The 21,122-nt window shown below is 37.6% G+C and overlaps 1 protein-coding gene across 1 annotated transcript in view; it reads right to left on the bottom strand.

The window, feature by feature from the left end:
• Positions 1-1,324: 1,324 nt before the first annotated feature.
• EEIG2 (EEIG family member 2) overlaps positions 1,325-21,122 on the bottom strand; it is a 30,502-nt gene continuing 10,704 nt past the window's right edge. The window contains exons 2-11 of the mRNA XM_075710181.1: positions 15,772-15,892; positions 15,116-15,145; positions 14,486-14,602; positions 13,207-13,253; positions 8,510-8,616; positions 7,478-7,573; positions 6,723-6,909; positions 5,935-6,062; positions 5,486-5,555; positions 1,325-3,863 (exon numbers count right to left, since the gene is read on the bottom strand). Coding sequence (XP_075566296.1) covers positions 3,821-3,863; positions 5,486-5,555; positions 5,935-6,062; positions 6,723-6,909; positions 7,478-7,573; positions 8,510-8,616; positions 13,207-13,253; positions 14,486-14,602; positions 15,116-15,145; positions 15,772-15,892 — 946 coding nt within the window. The 3' untranslated portion in view covers positions 1,325-3,820. The remainder of the gene's footprint in view (positions 3,864-5,485; positions 5,556-5,934; positions 6,063-6,722; positions 6,910-7,477; positions 7,574-8,509; positions 8,617-13,206; positions 13,254-14,485; positions 14,603-15,115; positions 15,146-15,771; positions 15,893-21,122) is intronic.

Genomic DNA, 21,122 nt, shown 5'->3' with positions numbered 1-21,122 from the left:
TTTTTAAATTTCTTCTCATACCCAATTTTTTTTTTTTAGTATCTCATCGAGTATTTCTTATGAGTGAAGAGGTGGTTAATTAAAAGGCCTCATTTTCTGTGTGTGTTTCACAATGTCATTGGCAGCTTTGAATGAGCTAGTATTATCAGAACTAACCTCATGTTTATGAAAGTTTCACAGCTTTCCAAAAATAATAAATTCTGTGTAAGGGTTGACTTTTTCTTAAAGAAGATGGCTGCATTCATTCTACCTTCTAAGTTTTTGGAATTCACTTTAAATGATTAAGGTGAGAGCTCAGACATAAAGAGAAAAGACAGCTGCAATTCTCTGAATTGAGAAATGGTACAGAATCTATAACAGGTTGAGTTTCAGGGAAAGAAGAATGATGTGCAGTGCTCTGTCATACTGAATGATTTAAAAAATGCTTACTTAAGTTTTGTGGGAGATTTTTTTCCTCCTACAACAAATAAACATGGATTATTAAAATTTAATTTATCACAATATGCATAATTAATTTTAATAATTAATTTAATTAAATTTGATCTTTAATATGACATTTAGAATGGTTTCACTTTTTTTGACATTGTGATATGAACTTGCCATAGTTGGTATGTTAAAATAAATGTAAAATTAAAAATTGGTGAATATTCTTCGGACGCTAATAAGCATAGCGTTGGTTTGTTATTAGAAAATATCTCTGCAGTTCACTATATGGTTTACTATAGTTAGAAGATTTTTGGACCATGGAACTTCTTCCTGTGTTGTTTCTTTTTGAAACATTGTAACTTTGGTACTTTATAGCAGGATCAATTTTTCTGTCATTTCAGAAGCCCCTATGTTTCTTCCGCTCAGTTTAAATGGAAAACCAAAAAAGTCCCAACACCTAACCATTATGAATTACACATAACCCAGCTGTAACTGAATGAGCCAAACCTCATTTATCAACATGAGTAGGAAGTCTTCACACTCACCTGAGGAGGATTAATTCTGTCATTTGCAGGGTGAGGAGGGACTATACACAGTGCCCTCACTTTCCCCAAACACTGCTAGTTGTGGAGTCTGCTTAATAATTAACCTACCAGTATGCCTCACACTTCAAAATTAATTTTCATTTGCATAAGACTGACATACTACTTTTTCTCTCTAGGAGACAGATAAATAACTATGTACTAGTAATGGTGCCATTAAATACTGTGTGGACTGGAGATGTTTAATAAGCTGCAGAGGTAAAGTTTGAAAAGCAGTAGAGAAACTGAAGTGGAAGTTTGTGTCCATTTAAGTTTGTAATTTTTGCATTAAAAAAAAAGAATTGTTTAGAAACGTATTCCAAGCTGAAGACATGAGTTTATTGAATATCTGAGACATTTGCATTTAAATACAGTGAAAAAAAAAAACCCCAAACCAACCACCAACACATCCCAGTTTACTATATGAGAGCCTCCAGTATTCCTATAACATAGTTTACAAAAAAGAAAACCTTCACACTTAGATGCAGTATTATGTTCCACTTAAAATATGCACAGAGAATCACTTCAAAAAGAGTTGTAACTTACAGCAAGAACAATAAATTACTAGAATACAGTCTTGTTAAAAGCTTGATTTACATGTAAACTTCCCTCCGATTTAAAAGATCTGCTCAGGCAAGAAAATAATTGGTTTCTAGTAAACAAAATATCTAATCTATGGCAGTTAGCTGTGTCTTAACATGGAATACGCATCTGGGCTATGGAAACTCCTTTAAGAATTACATAAGTCGCTGTACAATGTTTTTTAAAAGTCTGCTTTCCTCAAACTATGTCTACTTTTCCTAGTAAACTACCATCTAACTACTACTGGTTTTAACAGATTTGTCAACAAGTGTAGCAGTGTTAAAGAGTACTGAAAGCAACTTAATTTATTCAAATTTCACGTATCTTTTGGCTTGCAGTAGGAGTTTTTTGGTACAAATTGGTTATTTAACAGGAAAGGAAACTATCATGCTCTGAGAGATAGCTGTATACTAGCAGTTATGTAGTTTCTGTTTAAAATTCCTGTGGAGGACAGAAATGGATAATACCACACTTCTATTAACAGCAGCTAAAATATAATCTTTGTATTAATTCTTTTACCCATTAAAACACTTCAAAGAGATTATAATTAACAGTAGGACATAAAAGTATTTAAGTACCATAACTGAGAAATAGCTAATATTAATCATATTCAATAACAGTACTCAAGCTTTAAAATCTGAAGTTTCCTTAAAACACACAAATAAAAATTAGTTTAATAACTCTACTATGGATTTATGGAAAACAAAGCCTGCTTTTCCTAATTTAACCTATTAAATGTGGCCTACTACTTATACTTCAATAAAAGGATGTAAACATCACTGAGCAGAATTTGAAGCGTTCAGAGCTTTCAAAAATTTGTATTTTTATTTAATCCAAGCCTTACTGATAAACAATACAACTAACCATAACAAAATTAAGGTAATTTGCAGTTTACAGTTAAATACAGCAGAGCCGAGCCTGAATTAGAACTGTCTCACCTAACACATCCCTTTCAAAATGGATTTTTTCATAATTATCAACAAAAATTTTGAGATCTTTCATCTTTCTTGGCTGTCAGGCAAATCACCACTTGTGCAAATTTAAATACAGTACATTGACCTTAATGTAACAGTGGATAGATAGTATAGGAAGAAGTGTTCAACAAATCTGCTGCCCAGTAAGACTTTTTCAGTGTGCAGAGTACATCTACAATAAAGTGCTTCTCTTAGTTATTATTGATAATATTATAGATGTTTACCTAGTTTTAAAGCTTAAGTTGCTTAGTAAATAGTTTCATCTCCCCATACCTCCCCGATCCCAGAAGGCACATTCAAAACACAAGCAAAGCACTAACTAACTGTGAAGGATTATGCTATGATAAAAAGTTCTAAGTGGTAGTAAACTACTGCCCAGGTCTGTAAACAGTACCATCCCACCGAATGTCAAGGTTCATGCATTATTGAAATGAGTTTCTGTAGAAGCAGCTTTTGAACTCCAGATTTTAACAATCAAGCCAGCTTGCTTGATAATACACTACTGTGCCTTAGTAACTTGACGTGGAATCCCACTTCTTTTGTCACTTTCATGAAAACAGATGTCACAGTTGATGCATTTAAGCCTCTAGACTTCATTTACAGTTAACACAACTGATTATTGGCTGCTTTAGATCTATTTAGTATTTTTTTTTTAAATGCATGTGAAGTTCACCTCTGCCGTTCAATGAAGTTATGCTCAGTACTCTTAAGAGAAGGCTTTGGTTATGTTAAAACATAGCTGGGCTGTTTTGTGGAGGCCTTAATTTTGAATTACTATTAATTTTGACTTGATAGAAGTAATTATCTTCTGTAAGACTAAAATGGCAGGTAGATTCAAATAGAGTAATTAATTTCTTCAGGTTCATTCAAGACCAACTTTTAGAAGCTTCTTTAGAAAAGAAGTTACAAACTACATCACCACAAGTGATCTCCTGTATAAAATACTGAAATGGGACTCACTTAATCATGCTTCCAAAAGTGTTTCACGCAACTTAAAAAGCAAGTAATTCCACTAACATCAGGTAGAGCTTACAAAAACCATCCAAGTGCTCGCACAAGGTATACATAGCTATACATAGCTAAATATTACCTTCATACCACAGAAGGTGAAGCTCTATGAGCAAGAGGCATTCCATTACTTTTCAAAAAAAGACACATTGAGTTCATTTTGGCTTTCACAACTCTTGCAACAGAGCAAACAAAAACAGAAGTATCAACGCCAGAGTTCCAAGTTTTCCTCTTGTTTGTCATTCTAGTCTAGCGTTTTATCACCACCTGCTCATATGCTCCAGATCTTCCTCTGAAAGAATGTTTGAAAGAAGTTAGTTCAATTCCAATTTAAATGGAAGCTAAACAGCAAGTATCACAAATCAGGAAGTTTGCTGTTTAAAAAAAACCCTAATCAACAAACCAACTCCTCCCCCCCCCCCCAAAAAAAAACCCAAACCCCAAGCCACCCCAAGAAAACTCCTCCAGCCAAACAGCTAGTACCAGAACAGCTAAATGTGAAGGGTAGAAAACACGCAATTACCATGCCACTCAGTAACCTACGGTTTAATGCATTCAAGTGTTTTGTGTTATACTACAGTCAAAATGAAGAATGATAATGTTACTGAAAAAGGTTACTGTTGGACTTCTCTATGGTTCCTTAAACATTACCTTTTGGGTGCCTCTCCCACCCCAGCTACATCATATGCAGCTAATACTTCTTACATACATTTATACATACGTAGAGAAATGTCTCTAGAAAAACAGTAAGTTCGAGTCTTCTTATGTTAAGATACAAGAAAAACATCTTACAGTCTTTTGTTCATGCTGAATTGTAAATGCAGAGTGACAAAACTGTCTCACTGCCCCACATGACACAGCATAGTGGGTTGTTTTACATGGCAAATTGCAGTACTATGTCAAAAATTAACAGGGCAAAGCTCTGCCTTAGTATGCTCTGCCTGGACTGTTCTGGCAACTGAATTAGTACAGATCTCTGTATACTACTGTAGCATGCTCTGTAAGCATACACATTATCCTAGACAGAAATTAGTGTGCCCAGTTTGCAAATAAGCCAGTGAATTATCTTTTAACCATCAGTATTGCTTGCTTGTGTAAAATGTATTTGTTTTATAACTTTCAGCACATTATCAGCTGCCTTTATACCTAATTCCAGCAGTACTTGCTGAAATTGCTGAAATACTGATGCTGTGCTAATTTTGTGAGATAAAGAAAAATCTTAAGAGTTACCCTGGAATGTAGAATCATGCATATTTTTACCTGTTTTTAATGTTTTCTCATCTGAGAAGACTCTAATACATCCAGGTCAAGTCATATATCAGAGTATTTGAAGAGGGTTTAGAGAAGAAAAAAATCTCCCTGGTTCTAAAACAACTACAAGAAGATAATCTGAAGCAGATTATCAAAGGGGATAGTTTAGGGCTGCAAATAGTTGAAAGACGAACAAGCCTTTGAAACAGGAATAGCATAGTGGTTGGAAACAGGAGTTGTGAGCAAAACTGAAGTGAAGAAAATTAGGCTTGTTATCAGGAAGACAGAAAAGTTTGATACTGTAAAGGTGGATGTGTAAAGCACTTAAGACTTTCTTTCAGCTCCAAAGACAAGTCTGTAGAGCTAAGATGTCAAACTGGTGCCTGTTTCCTGTGTCCGTACTGAAACATTGCTCATATCTGAAAACTTCGGAACTGAGACTCTTCAAAACCTCCAAAAGTTATAATTCTTATGGCTGACACATCAGTTTTATCTTGGAACTAACCTCTGTGTTTTAAAACTTGACAATCTAGTTCTTTTGGTGCCTTTAAATGATACAGAATAGAAAGATACAAAGATCGAGAACGTCTATACAGAATAATTGCTGTATAAGATGCATTTTTGTTTAGCATTACCTATGCATTAGTTGTTCAGGCTACGTACCTGTTAGGTAGATGATGGCTTCCAAAAGAAGTGCTTCCACCAGGGCCCACAAATAATCTTAAACCTTCTTCTAAAAAGCAAGGGAATTAATGTATGTTAGCTTCTTTAAGTAATTTTAAATCTACCACTTCCGTAACTGATACTTTCAGATGCATACGTTTTAAGTAATGAAGAACAAAACTTCACGTGGTATAGGTTGGAGGAAATACCTTCCTCGTAGATTTGCCCCTGCTCTTTCATTTTCAGGCTTAAAGGAATTCTCTGGGAAAGTTACCCAAGTGATGCAAGGGTCTTTTCAACTTCTGGGAGACAGGATGAAGCAGAAAATGTAGTGATCCATATGCACAGTCCTTATGATTACAAGCAATGGGGACTACGAAGAGAGTGGATTTTCCTAAGGCCTGTAATGTGCATCCATTTTCCCTAAGCTTCCTTATTTATCTCCATACCTTCTGCACTTGAGTCCAAACTGAAGTCTTGACTCTGGAGTATTTTTTCAACTATATCATCAGCATCAACTCTGGTAGCATCGACCCTCTTCAGCTGTGACTCCACGGAGTCTTGCTTTACAGGATGTCTGCAAAAATAAATATATTTGGAGCTCTTAGAAGTGATATAGTAAATTATGTTTTACTTCTGCTAGATAAGTGTCCTGGTTTCGGCTGGGATAGAGTTAATTTTCTTCCTAGCAGCTGGCATAGTGTCGTGTTTTGGATTTAGGATGAGAAGAATGTTGATAACACACTGATGGTGTAGTTGTTGCTAAGTACTGCTTATGCTAGTCAAGGACTTTTCAGCTTCCCATGCTCTGCCAGGGGCACAAGAAGCTGGGAGGGGGCACAACCAAAATAGTTGATCCAAACTGCCCAAAGGGCTGTTCCATACCATATGACGTCATGGGCAGTATGGAAACTGGGGGGGTTGGCCGGGGAGCAGCGATCGCTGCTCGGGGACTGGCTGGGCATCGGTCGGCGGGTGGTGAGCAATTGCATTGGGCATCACTTGCTTTGTACATTATTATTACTATTATTATTATATTGTTATTATTACTACTACTACTGTTTTACTTTATTTCAATTATTAAACTGTTCTTATCTAAACGCAGGAGTGTTTCTCACTCTTACTCCTCCGATTCTCTCCCCCATCCCACCGGGGTAGGGGAAGTGAGGGAGCGGCTGCGTGGTGCTGAGCTGCTGCCTGGGGCTAAACCGTGACAGGCTTTCAAAGTTGAGTGTACCTGCAGAGTTTTTCTGATGGTGTATCTTTAACAGACGTATCAATATTAGCTTCAGTTACTTTTGGCTCAGTCTCATCACATGGCTCTAGAATACTTCCGATTCCTGTTGAGGTACTGCCCACCGAGGTGTTCCTCCTGTGGCAGAGGTCGGACAGACTGGATGATCTGGAGTGACATGTGCTATAGCCTGGTGGGAAAGTACAGAAGAGCTAGGTTAGGCATGTTGTTGACAGCCAAGGACATTACTTGTATTTTACCATGCTAAAAGCAGAATTTGTCTTTTGTCTTCTTATAAAGAGACTTCAAAAGCCTTAAGAGTGTATGTGCATACACCAACTAGGCAGTTTACTTTGGGTTTTGTATTCTAGCACATGCTCGGGTTTTTTTGTTCTAAATAACTCTTGCTTCCTAACAAATAGGATGACTTGGTGTCATTACTTCCCCTTCAGCTCTGAGAACTAAGTGTCCATTTGTAAGTTATTTGTTTTTACACATGGAAGAGGTAAAAATGTCATTCAGACATGTTAATTGGAGGGACCTAAGGGGAAAAGCTGCCTCACGTCTGAACAGATAATTCATTGTGCTTTAAGAGGAAAAAAAATGTTACCCTCCCTCCCCACATGTGAAACTCCTAGGCAAAAGCTTTCCATTTCAAATGATTGTTTTAAACATATAAAGTATACTTATTTTCTACAGTCTAAAATTGTGAAAGTAAATAAACCCCAACAATTTGTAACAAAGCTGTTAACAGCTACCTGACAGTTTTGACTGCTGACTTGCATAGCTTGATGTTCTGGAATGTCCACATGCACCAAGTTCATCTGGGACTGAGGCACTCTTTGATGAGAGATCTGCAACATGTGCAAGTCAGATACTGTTGCTAAAGCCAGCTTTGTTACTACTTTTCCTGTAATCTTGATTAGACTCAAATGTCAGATTTCCCGGAAGGATTAGGGACTTGACACTGGTTTTGTACAAACCCTTTGAAGATTCAAGTGCTGCAAAAATACCGTGTATGTTAACGAATATGCATTCCTTAAAAAAAAAAAAAAAACATAATACATTTCTGTCTGAGTAAAACAGAGAGTACCATCAGGTTAGAAAGATTTGTATGAAATGTAGTTTTAGATCTGTCTGCACTGTAGACATTAAAGAGATCACCATGCTTTCCATAGTACCATAGTAGAATGGTGTGCTGGATTTTTCTGGCTGAAAAAGTAACTGTGGTTAAGACAACTTAAGCTGTCTTTAGGGTGGAAATTAATAAGCTATGGAAGAGCCTGAAGCTTGTAAAAAAAACAAAAAAAACCCAAACCCCACCAAAATTCCCCCAGATTTCAACCAGCAATAAAGTGGTTTAATTCTATTTTTTTCTAAGAGTCTAAATTTCAGAGTAACTACTTCAATTTTAAACAATACTTAGAACTTTTACCACTCAAAATTTACTCAGTTACTCATATCCCTATGATTCATAAATTGAAAATCAAGGGCCAAAGTAAATGCTAAAAATACAAATCCAAAGCAAATCAAGAAATGTGTCACACAGGAAATGAAAGATTTTAAATGTTAAAAAGAAGTCAGGCTATCAATCCGATTTCTTTTCTTTCTTTCCATTAAATAAACTGTTACAAAAGTAAAAAGGAGATTCCACTGATGTTATCCAGGAGAGTGTGTCTCAACAAATAACCAAAGAAGGTCCCTTTAAGATTTGAAGTATTTTGTACATCTCCCTGATGCTATGAAGCCAGTTATAAAAGAATTGAGAAATTAAAAGCATTATTTTATACCTGCTATGCCCAGATGTACTACTTTTAAGTTTTCTCTGCCTTTCCTGTCTTCATGCAAAGATTCTGATTCTCCAGCAATTGCTATAGACATGGCTGTGGAAGGAGGCCTGTAAGAAAAAGGTCGTTAAGATTTGCTGTCCTTTTGCTGTAGTCCCTCCAAATTGATCAGCACAGATTTTTCTTTTCAAGTAAATTGGCATAATTCATACCATGCTTCAAGTTAATAGGCTTGTAACTTTTTTTTTTTTCGTGAAAACATGCTGCCTAGCCCCTGTTAAAAAGGAAAAAAAAAAAGCTTTTGCTATTGAGCTTCAGGACATTTTACAGAATCCATCTGCTCAGCCCTCAGTCCTTCAGGCTTCTGGGGATCTTTGAAAGACTTTTCCTTTCTTGATGATTGGTGGAGTGATATGTGTTTATTTTGAAGTTCTTAATTTTTTTTTTAAGTGTATGAATCACCGGATAATTTATGTGCTAAGAATATATATAATTCAGTACTTCATGGAATACGTGACAAGATGGTAAGTTAAAAAAAACAAAACAACCCCCCCAAACCCGCACAACACCAGTTGGCCTACTTGGCCTGTACACTGCAATGTACTCCTGTCTTTGTTTCATCCCTGTTACAGTACATGAGGAGATTCTGGGCTGATGACCCCCCACTCCTAACGAAGGGCCTACGTTACCATCGCCATATATTCCCCTCTAGAGTTCTACCTCCTGCAAATGAAAAAAAGCATCATGTACGATATAATTTAAGTTTGGTTCAATATTAAAAAAGCTTCTAATAAAGCTTAAATGCTTGTTTCAATTTACACCAAGACCCAAAGGGATATTTTATTAAAATGAATAAACCTCTAAGCTTGTGTTTTCTTAGTGCAAAAGAAACTAATTAGAAAATGACAAAGTGAAAATAATCTGCTCTTGCAAGCAAATACAACTAAAATACATTTCAAGATGTTACCTACAGTTTTTTTTAATGCTTTGTTATTTGTGACTTTGGGAACAGGCTGTTGGTCTGCATACAAATGGATATTTGTTGACATTTTTAGATTTGACATAATAAACTAGTCACTGTCTTTATGTACAGTAACACATCCCCTCTTGTGTAACATTTGAAAGTAGAGGAAGAGCAAGAGCACTTCTGGAAATATAACGCTTGTGTGACTTAACTGGCTAACATACTTTTGAAAGTGTCCTGGTTTCGGCTGGGATAGAGTTAATTTTCTTCCCAGTAGCAGGCACAGTGCTGTGGTTTGGATTTAGCAGGAGAATAACGCTGATAACACACTGATGGTTTAGTTGTTGCTCAGCGCTGCTCATGCCAGTCAAGGGCTTTTCAGCTTCCCCTGCTCTGCCAGGGGCACAAGGAGCTGGGAGGGGGCACAGCCAGGAGAGTTGATCCCAACTGCCCCAAGGGCCACTCCATACCATACGGCGTCACGGGCAGTATGGAAACTGGGGGGGTTGGCCGGGGAGCAGCGATCGCTGCTGGGAACTGGCTGGGCATCGGTCGGCGGGTGGTGAGCAATTGCATTGGGCATCACTTGCTTTGTACATTATTATCATTATTATATTGTTATTATTATCATTACTATTTTACTTTGTTTCAATTACTAAACTGTTCTTATCTCACCCCAGGAGTGTTTCTCACTCTTACTCCTCCGATTCTCTCCCCCATCCCATTGGGGTAGGGGGAGTGAGCGAGCAGCTGCGTGGTGCTGAGCTGCTGCCTGGGGCTGAGCCACGACAGAAAGCAAGAACTGAATGCTTTCAGGGATGTCACCCCAAATCAAACATTAAGCCTTCTAGGCTTCTTCATAAAACATGTAGCTGATTCCAGACTATGATTCCCAATTGTGAAACTGTTTTAAGGTTTATTCTTCCTTCTATGAAGAACATCTGGATTAGATAAATTTTTTGTTCTGTTTGTGTTGTAAGTTTACGTTCCAGGAAATGGTTATATCATCATTTTGGAAGAACATGCCAAGTCTGAGTAATGTCAGTTAGAGATTTTTAACTAGGGAGCCAAAAAACTAAATAGTTTACATTTAGGTACTAATTTCAACTACTTCAGTACCAGCCAGTAAAGAACAGAATTACATTGTTTTATTAGTATACAAGACTAATGATTGGTTAGCTGCCTTTGAGAAATTGTTTATCAGTATCGGTGATGTATTTGTTAATAGGTCTGACTCCAAGTAAATCAAGAGGTGCTAAAGAACTAGGGATACAGAAAAGCTTTGCCTAATCAAATTCAGATAATACCCTCCTACCATTTATTCAGTAAGCACAAGATGAGATTTCAGTGTTCTGTTCTTCTCATTGAAGGTTAGAAGAAGAGAGAACAAAGGGCCTTTAGTGGTGCAAGGGGACTTTGAAGAGTTCCTGCAGTGAATCGTCTGAGCTAGACTGGTGCAGGCAACATTCTCGCATCTCCTCAGAAACAACGGTAAGGATACAGCCACAGCAGTAACGCACAGTCTCTAGTTGCTACAGAAAGCAGTTCTCAACTGTCCTCATAAAACCTACAAACCATGAGTTACTTCATACTCACACCTCAGACTGAGTTAAGAGATCATGCTGCTTTTCTTGGAGCTGCAGCCTCATTTCACTTTAAACATAATTTTTTTTTTTTTTACTTAAGGGAGACTTCAGTATATGTTTACTGCTACAGATTAAGCCTGTATGAGATTGTTATCCCTCTTCATTGGAATATTCAGAGGGACATTGATTGCATACATTAATCTGATAAAAGGTGAGTTTAAATTCAGTTTATGAGAGTATTTTGAGTAAAAAATCCATATTGAAGTCAAAGTGTTTTAGTGTACAGTTTGTAAGCACTGTATCTTTATAATGGAAGGTATCTTTGATACAACGTAAGGTCTGAAAGTATAAATGAAATTTGAGAACCTACACAAAAAGTTGAGATTGACCTAACAAAGGTGAAGCTAGCATTTTTTTCCAGTTTGTTTTCCTTAAGCTCATTTTTTTCTTTTCAGGTTATATGTAATACTTGGAACGCTGCCTTAGATGGTTTTTGAAAAGGCTAACATCAGAACAAGGATGTTGTCTCAGACCAAAGCTCTCTAGCCTTGCATCCTGTTTCTGGCAGCAGCAACCAACAGAAGCTAAGAGAATATGGCACACATAGTAATGTATCACCTGAATATTCTTCCAGCATCTCATCTGTAGCTTAGGTATTTCTTGAGGCTCATAAGATGTTTTGTACTTAATAGCCCTCAATAGTTTTTTTATTCAGGAATTTGTGAATACTAAAAGCTCAAGAAAGAAAGAAGACAACATGTAGTAGCCAGGAGTTCCACAGCTTAACTGCATGTTGTGGGAAGAAAATACGCCCTCTCATTTTGATTCCATCTCCTACTAGTTTCAGTGTAACAATGTGGTCAATGAAGTGAACTGAAGAAAAATTTGAGTTAAACTAGAACTTAAGGGATCAAATTTATTTTGAAGGAATTATTTCATCAACCCCTCCTCCAAACACTTTGTGACAAGTAAAATACAACTAAGTTGGTTTAAACCTGATCCAGACAAAATTGCTATCTACTGTCACGTAGAATTAGAAAAGATTGACATTAAACTGAAAAGCACATACACTTTGAACAACCCAGTTTACCAACATTCTAAATTACAGAAAAGCAGTGGCATTAAGAGTCTTGGCAAGTATTGAGAGATTTTCCACACTGCACTCATGGAAGCAGATTCTATACATATCTCTAAGCCTATCCTTAAAATGAATAGCATTTAGGTTATAAAATATCTCTTATAATACAAATGACACGTAAGAGTCCTTCACTTCCTACTGATCAGGATACTTAAGTCATGGTTAGCAAGTTAGTAGTGTTCTCTGGATCAGGAAGCTTGCCAATTGCACTCTTTCAGTTTAGTTACCCACTAAGCTTGGCTGCTTCATAACAAAATGGCTTATTAGTCTAGAAAGAAGGCAACAATTTCATCTCACTCATGACTAGGTTTTTCCCTAGCATGCGTGATTTTTCTGTCCTGTGGTTAGTTATGGAAGCTAACGTGCTCTAGCAAAACTGTCATATTTCCTTAACTACAGATTAAGGACAATGAGGCCAAAGGATCCTGAACATATAGCAGCGTATTTTTCTAGCTACCTCCCTGCTCCGACGTTACTTCTTGCATCTTCTACTAAGCTGCATAATGTCTTTGCTAACTCAGTATCCATAAGCGCTTTCTCCTGTACTAAGTCATATCACACTTCTGGGTTTTTTTAAATAAATCTTTTAAAATCATCTGAGACTAGTGAATAAAAGGTGTAACAGCACATTTTGCAAACACACATATTAGTCAGATCACCCCATACCAAGTATATTTATATAAGCTTGCTGCAGGAACGGTTTCCCTTAAGTGGTGGTGGGGGGTTTGTTTGTGTTTTGGTTTTTTTTAGTTACAGATACAGGCTAGTATTCTTCGCTTGAAAATACACTAACTATTTAACAGCAAGGAGAACTATGATACTTCTACTGTTTTTTTTACCATGTTAGCCATTATTCAGCTACCATCCCATTTATTTGTGTCCTTTTTTCTTGTTTTTTAAACATTGTTGCCAGATTGGAGAGATTCATAAACACAAATTACAAGTGTAATTCTGAACATGGAATGTATGACCAAAACACTATCCCACACAGATTTTTTTTTTATAAACTTACATTTTAAAGCACGGGTCTCCAGACATTAGCTGCATGTTGATCAAAACCTACACATTAAGAAAACAAAACCCACTGTAAGAAAAAAAAAAAGGAATTGGTCTGCAATACATGGTCATGTCACTAAGTTATGCTTGCCACAAACCTTACATTTGAGTAAAATAAAACGACATCATCGCATATGCAAATAAATACACTTATGAAAAAAACTACATCTTTTTTCTTAGTACACTTGCAAGCAACACAAAATAACATTTAAAGTAACATGGCTGCACATACAGGATTCTGCAAAAGATACGTAGATCAAGAAGAATCTTAGAATCATTAATAGTTAAGGTGGCTTCAAGGGAAAAAGAGAGAGATGGGAAATCTGAACGATTAATGAGCAAACAGAATATTGTTTAAAACAGTGGGTGCTGAAGTATGTTCTTTGCTGAGAATGTTTAGCAAACTGCTAGGATATGAAAACTGGTTGTGCTAACATCAGAGATGAAGTAAAACCACAAAAGGTAAATAACGCCATAGGACAACAATGCATCGAGAAGGCTTGTTAGCCGGGTCAATGCCATCAATTAAAAGTTTTCTGGAAAAAGTCTATGACTGTCTTAAAGAAATCAGAAAGTGCATGCTTAAATGGTGTACTCAATAGTATGGGAAATTAATCCTAGCGTCTTGGTAGGAAAAGACATCCTTAAAAAATTTACTCGTAACATTCTGTATGTAAATATTTTCAGGTTGATGCAGCTTATTCAAGTTTTTAAACTCCCTGGGCTAATGGGAGAGAATGGCAAGGTGGGTTTCTTCCAACAACGCTCACCAATTGTTACATGGATTACTATCAGCTAGAAAAGGGAAAGTTCCAGGAGTCATGAAGGTGTCGAAGCTGGCTATACATGAACAAGCCAGTTAAGAGATTCACTCTTAGAAAAGCTGCACAGGAAGTTGCCCAGTCTTAAAGATAAAATATGATAAATATATGAATGCATTAGCTTTTTCATCATGCTTTCCTATTCCATTTTTCAACTCCTGTTGGAATAGGAATACCTTCTGAAAGCTTTTCTTTTCTTCAGCTATCCAGCTCCATTTCAAAAAGTAGGACAAATTCTAGTTTTGACTGCATGGATTTTAATGATTGTCTCTAAACAACGCTGATGTTTTTACTTTAAATAGTTTTCCTTCTAGAAAGAGGTTCAGCAAATATGTTTTAAATTTCATTAAGTGCTTAATAATACCACTTGTTTTTTGCTTTATTAGTTTAAGTGTGATAAAGGAAACAAATTACTTTGAGAATGGAGTTGTCCTGTCTTGCATTTTTGGTATCGTAACCTTCCAGTAAACAGCGACGAACAGTATTTCCCGATCCAGCAAACTCTGCTAGATTTAGATCTGCAAATCCCAGCTGTTAAGAGAAAATGACAAAGTTAGTAGTAAGCATATTACTAAATGAAGGATCTTGCTACAGGCACAGTACTGAGTGCCACTCAACAGCAGTTTCTCTCAGATATCAATAAGAGGATGCCCATTAAAGGGAGCGGCCCAAGGCAAAAAGCAGAAACAAATTTCGAGTGTCAAATTCTGCAAAGCTCTATTTTCAGTTAAAAATTAAAGTCTCAAGAGGAAAAAGAACAAGCAGAGTTTTCTTTATTTTTAAAAGTAAACACATGTAGAAGGGTTTACTTTTATCAACCCTTTCAACATACTAAGATGAAATAAAAAAAACATTCTGCTGGTATAATATTATTATATACTTACTAAACACACTGATCAAGAGTTCCAACACCACTGTGTCACTATCATGCACATAATGAAATCATGGGTATTAGGGTACTATTCTGGAATTACTTTAAAAGGGCATAAAATGACAAGAAAGGAAAGCTAATTTATAGGCAAAATTAGATACATGTCAATTCACCTTTGCATACGCCTTTCCTCCTTTTAACTCCTAGAAAAAAAGAAAAAAAGACATGCCATTAAGCTATTAAAGATACTGACTGGGGTTTTTTGTTTGTTTTGGTTTGGCTTTTTAGAAAGGCAAATACTAATCTTCATTTTAAAAGAGCTCAACACACATTTGCTAGGCTGCACTGTTGTCATTTAGAACTTCGTATTAATAATGTCCTTGGTGCCAGCCAGCAGGACACTGTCACCTTGCAGGGGCGGGGAAGGGTGGGTGCCTGATGCCAACCAGCATTTGGCTCTTGGCAAGGTCTAGCCCCAAAGGTAGGAAGTGCTGCATACAAAATTCTGGTACTTAGCACAGTTCAAGGCTTCTAAGTTTACCACTGCTTGCTAGAAGTATCTATCAAGGGCTAACTTCCTAAAGACTGACGAGCGACTCCTTTGCTGTCCTGCTGGAATAAGTGTTCTTTTCAATAAGAACATAAGAACCCATGGATTAGTCAAACTAAGGTAATTAATAAGATTACTACGAAATTCTGACTAGAATAATACCTGACACAGTTGCAGCTAAAATTTACTTTATGAAGTTTATCAGACATTTAAAAATTAAACCAAAACAAGTGAAAAAAGAGCAGGGAAAGAGGAGAGGAGGGAAAGAATGCTACTTGCCTTCCGTACAGACACCCTACAAATGCAAGTATCCAGAATCCCTGTTGTGGCACTGGCACTGATTTTACACATAAATAAGAACTTTTTCTTCCAGCGGACACAGTTTGCCTGTACCACCTCCCTGCAAAGAGAGAACGTATGCTTAGTATCAGTTGCATATACATTCAGGGCCATAAAATGCAATAGGACAGCTCAAGAACAAACACTGGTTCCACCGTTTGTAGAGTGGTCGCTTCATGCAAAATCTGATCCAAGGCCTGAATAATCATCCTTCATTCTTCTCTTTGTGTAGCAAGACTAATAACTGTTTTAAGCCTTGAACGCAGTGTTAGACCTACAGAAAAATTCAACAGCCATGTGTTTTTGCAAATGAGTGTGACCGTGATTTCTCCAGTTTGCCTCAGGAGAGTAAAGTCTTCCTGAACGCTAGGTCCCAGGCACTGTCTTCAAGCTGCTGAGCTTCGCAATGTGCTCAAGGTACCATCTTTGATAAGTGGCTTTTCAATACAGAGAAAGGGAGCATCATACAAGCAGAACTAGATAAATTTGAGGCCTGGAAAAGTACAAATGAGATGACGTACAATAACCAGATACAAAGTAATGCACTTGGGGCAAACAAGAATTTCAGCTACACTCTGGGAGCTTGCCATTTGAGAGCAAAGTAAGACAACTAATATCTGAATGGATTCGTTCATTGCAGGAGGATTACAACCTGACATATGATGAAGCTTAAAAAAAGGCAAAACGTAGGATGCTTTCAGCTTTATTAATGTTATTATATAAGGCTCAAACGGAACACATTATTCTGTTTGCGTAACTCTGGTTAAGCAAGAACAGACTCCAAAATGAACAGGTACAGGGAGGACAACTAGAAAACTCCTTCATCTTATAAGAAAAAAAATACATATAATAAAAATACACTACGTAATTCAAACACTTTAGAGACCAAATAACTTCAAGTGAAATGAAAAGTGGTTAGGACCAAAATAAGGCATAATCAAACACCCCTTTAAAACTGAAAAGTATAAGGTCCCAAACCACAGAGCAAGTTTCTAGAACAGCCTTCACATAAGAGAATTAGGAGAAAAAAAAAAAAAAAACAACTTACTGTATTTAAAGACAAGGTTGGCTAGTTTGTCAATAACGGGGGACATAAGGACTGGTGAGTCTGAAGGACCTGCCTCAATGATCAAAAGCTCTTTTCTAGTCCCATGTTTCTAAACTCAGAACTGGAACTGTGGAGAAACTGTACTAGTTTCTTCTACCACTCTAATCATTCAAGTACAGTCTTCACATATTAAAGCAATATTTGTCCTTTTCTTTCTCTTCCATTTTTCTAATACATACAATCCTATGATTTATATTAGCTTCTTTCAGCAGCTTATTATTGAAGATCTTTAACAGAGGTAGAATTCTATGGATCCCCATAAGCTGGAGTCAGAGTTTATCACCTGTAGAGAAATGACAAATCGCAAGGCTCACACAAAACCTCCGATTTGCTCTGCTTGTGAGACTGCCAGCTACAGTGCTCACTGGCACTGTGACTTCCTAAGGTAGGAATAAACTAGCCTGCCTAAAATGAGTCAGTTCAACGACCACAATAGACTGATGAATTCTGATGATACGGCACTGAGTCATATTCAAGAATGTGACCTAAGAGGAACAGGCTCTGTACACCACAAACTACCTGCCTTTTATCCCTTATGTTTTATATTGTAAACTTCCCTGTGCTTTAGAAAAAAAAAAAAAATCCCAAGCTGCCGGTATATGAGTTATTTAAATCCACAATAGAACCTGAATTCAAAACAGGCAAATTACTAATAGTTCCATCCTCTACTGGAAACAGGCTCAATCAAGAAGTCATCAGGTAAAGTACAATCTTAAAGGGATATTTGGTAACTGCTAACATTTGTTACACTTAAAAGGACTAGAGATAACTTGTAGCACTTATGTGATCGTTGCTCAACTCTCAGGTAAAGAAAGTAGTCAAGGAGATGTCTGTTGGCAAGCAGAGCACAGCTACCAAGGGCATGGTATCTGGGGTCTGCATATTTGCAGGTTTCATACCCTGCGTTTAAACATAACGCAACTTCTGAGAATGCTCTTTCTCTGCAGATCACAGTGGTCCAATAGCTTAGAAATGAAATCTCCAGAGTTTACTTTTTTTAAAGTTCTTTTATTTCGAAGTAACATTTTGAGCTTATTCTAAAACCAAAAAAATAGAAGAGAGAGAGCAGCCCTGCGGAGAAGGGCTTGGGGGTGCTGGGGGTGAAAAGCTGGACACGAGCCGGCAATGTGCGCTGGCAGCCCAGAAAGCCAACCCCATCCTGGGCTGCATCCCCACAGCGTGGGCAGCGGGGCGAGGGAGGGGATTCTGCCCCTCTGCCCCGCTCTGGGCAGACCCCCCTGCAGCCCTGCGCCCAGCTCGGGGCCCTCAGCACAGGACACGGAGCTGCTGGAGCGGGGCCAGGGGAGGCCACAGAAATGCCCCGAGGGCCGGAGCCCCTCTGCTGCGGGGCCAGGCTGGGGGGGCTGGGGGTGCTCAGCCTGGAGAGGAGGGGGCTGCGGAGAGGCCTGAGTGCGGCCTGGCAGTGCTGAGAGGGGGCCTAGGGGAAGGGTGGGGAGAATCTTTTTAGCAAGGCCTGTTGTGACAGGACAAGGAATAATGGATTTAAACTAAAGAAGAATAGATTTAGACTAGACATTAGAAAGAAGTTTTTTTCAGTGAGGGTGGGGAGGCAGTGGCCCAGGTTGCCCAGAGAGGCGGTGGAGGCCCCATCCCCAGAACCATCCCAGGCCAGGCTGGACGGGGCTCTGAGCACCCTGGGCTGGTTAAAGCTGTCCCTGGCACTGCAGGGGCTGGGCTGGGGGGGCTCTGAAGGTCCCTTCCAACCCAAAGCATTCTGTGATTCTAAGACCTCTTCTCTCAAAAAACCACCACCACATCAAAATCAGTTTTACCTTTTTCATGAGCTGTCTAGCTACAAATTTTTGCTTCCAATAGAGAAGGGATATTTATGTCACTATCTTAAGTCATTAAATTCACTGTAGTACCCTGATCCTTCTGTCAACAGTTCTATCAGGATCGACTGAGAATGCTAGAAGCTCTTATGAAACAATAAAAATGTCCTCTGTGAGCACCAGCAGCAACAGGTCTGCATTGATATGGAAAGACAACAGACTCGCTCACGCCCTCAACCCTGCTGGCAGTTACCGTAACTTTCAGGAGCTTGTCAGACTAAAAAGACCGGGCGGGAAGGTGAACTTGAATGTAGATTAATTAACTGGTATGGTTGGCCAAGATTTTCTTTCACTAAAAACATCACATTTTGGCAGACTGGTAGTATTCCTCCCCAAAAAAATCCAAACGCATACACACAAAAGATCTCAGAATCAGGTTTTATATATATATAGTTTCAGCACAGCATAAGGATCTCAGTTTTAACACACCACTATAATTAAAAAACCTCTACATTAAGAGGATAATTGAAAATGCTGTTGCCTAAGCGAAGTGAGTGTTGTAGCCGGCTGTCTGTTTTACTGGACTTTAAAGAGCCACTGAAATTAAATCTTACCAGAAATACCTAATCAATACTAAAATGCATGCAGTTATACAAATCTTTATTAAGTTTCAGAAAGCAAGAACTCTTAACAATCTTTTGACTTAAGCTCTATCTCTAGTCTCAGATCAAGGCATATCAGCTATGGCCATGAATCCACAGGGAGCCTGCATTTGCACATTACTACGCATCCAATAATATCTGCAAAACAATCCAGTCTCGAGCGTCCTTTTGGAAACTAGGAGCAATGCAGATTTTCTGCTGTTCATTATAATGCTATAAAACAACGCTACAAGACCGCAAGTGCTCACTTGCCATCCATAAAGGTCAGAAAATCCCTTCTCACAGCCTCTGCTCACCATACAGGCGGGACAGTTGCTACCACCCTCACCACCCAGGATACCACTGGGACTACCGGTGACAGAATCACTTCTATCCATCACTTCACTAAGTTCTTGTAGTGTTTTTACATCTGTAACATTTCCAGTTATTAATAATACTTTTTTCTACAAATAATGCCTTTGATTTTCTGGTTGTTTCTGTAAACTCATAAGGTAAAAATAATGTACTAAAATCTTTGTACAACTCAGTATTATGGCTCAGGTTGTGTTTCTCCTTTTCAGAACAGCTTTCCACCTCTACAGCAAGCTACCGGCAAAGCAGCTTTACACTGTACAGTTATATAGTATTCCAGATATCACTAACATTATAGTAAAAGATAATTTAGTGAACATTAAATGTAGTATTTTTGCTTGTAAGTACAAGATAGATGTAAGTAACAGCTGCTTGATAAACGTAGGTGTCCTTAAAACCTTTAGGGATCTGGAATTTAGTTAAACATACCAATACTACTACATGTACCTCATTCTTCAAGTAAGAAAGATAGCACAAAACCACTACACTTTTGGAAGACTCAATCCACTCATGTCACAGGCCAGTATTTATTCAGACAAATAGTTTAATAAACATTAAATAGGACAATCAGGCTTTTAAGTTATCTTACAAACAAGAAATTAAAAGTTATAGTAAAAATGCCTCAATTATAGATATTTATGCTCTAATTCTTGTAAAAATAAAACCAGGTAAAACCAGGAATACCCCTTCCTCCTCATAAGGACCTCAAAAACATATCATTAGTTTCTTTCACTGGCACATTGTTGTAAAAACCAAGATATTTGAAACATTTGTACACAATGTGCAACACCCCCCCGCAAATAGTTCTTCTAATTCCATTATACAAAGAAAAATTTAACGTATTTTTACAAAGGTAATTTTTGTGTGAAGAAAAGCACCTTTGACTCTTAAGAGCAACATTTAACTTTTAAGAGCAACTTTAACTTTTAAGAGTAATATCTAAGTTTCTGAGATTCTTAGTTCAAGGGCAAGGCCTTTGGAAAATAAACAGTTATATTGATTGGTTACTATGGAAATGAACCCAGATAACTTCTTGGCAATGGTGCTATGCTACCGGGCACACTGGAGAAAGCTTTCCGTTATGAGTCAGTTTCCTATGAGCCTCACAGTCACTTTACCACATGCAAAGCAAAACCAGTTGTTTTATGAATCAAAATATATCCTAGTTACTAAGATGCGTTCAGATATGTACTAGGTTGGCATGCTTTGGTGGAACTTAACGAAAGCTGTCAGTATGACCTAACCAAGAATAAATTAAATAGACAGATATTTTAACATAAATTGATTCCAAAGTATTGTTTAAGTTACAACCAGTTTAACAAATTAAGTGTTTTTTCTTTAAAGGGACAATTTTCACATTGACTAAATTTCAAATGC

Source organism: Pelecanus crispus, chromosome 5 (assembly GCF_030463565.1).
Source record: "Pelecanus crispus isolate bPelCri1 chromosome 5, bPelCri1.pri, whole genome shotgun sequence".
NCBI lineage: Eukaryota > Metazoa > Chordata > Aves > Pelecaniformes > Pelecanidae > Pelecanus > Pelecanus crispus.
The sequence above is the reverse complement of the archived record's forward strand: the minus strand, read 5'-3'. Positions and strand labels throughout refer to the sequence as shown.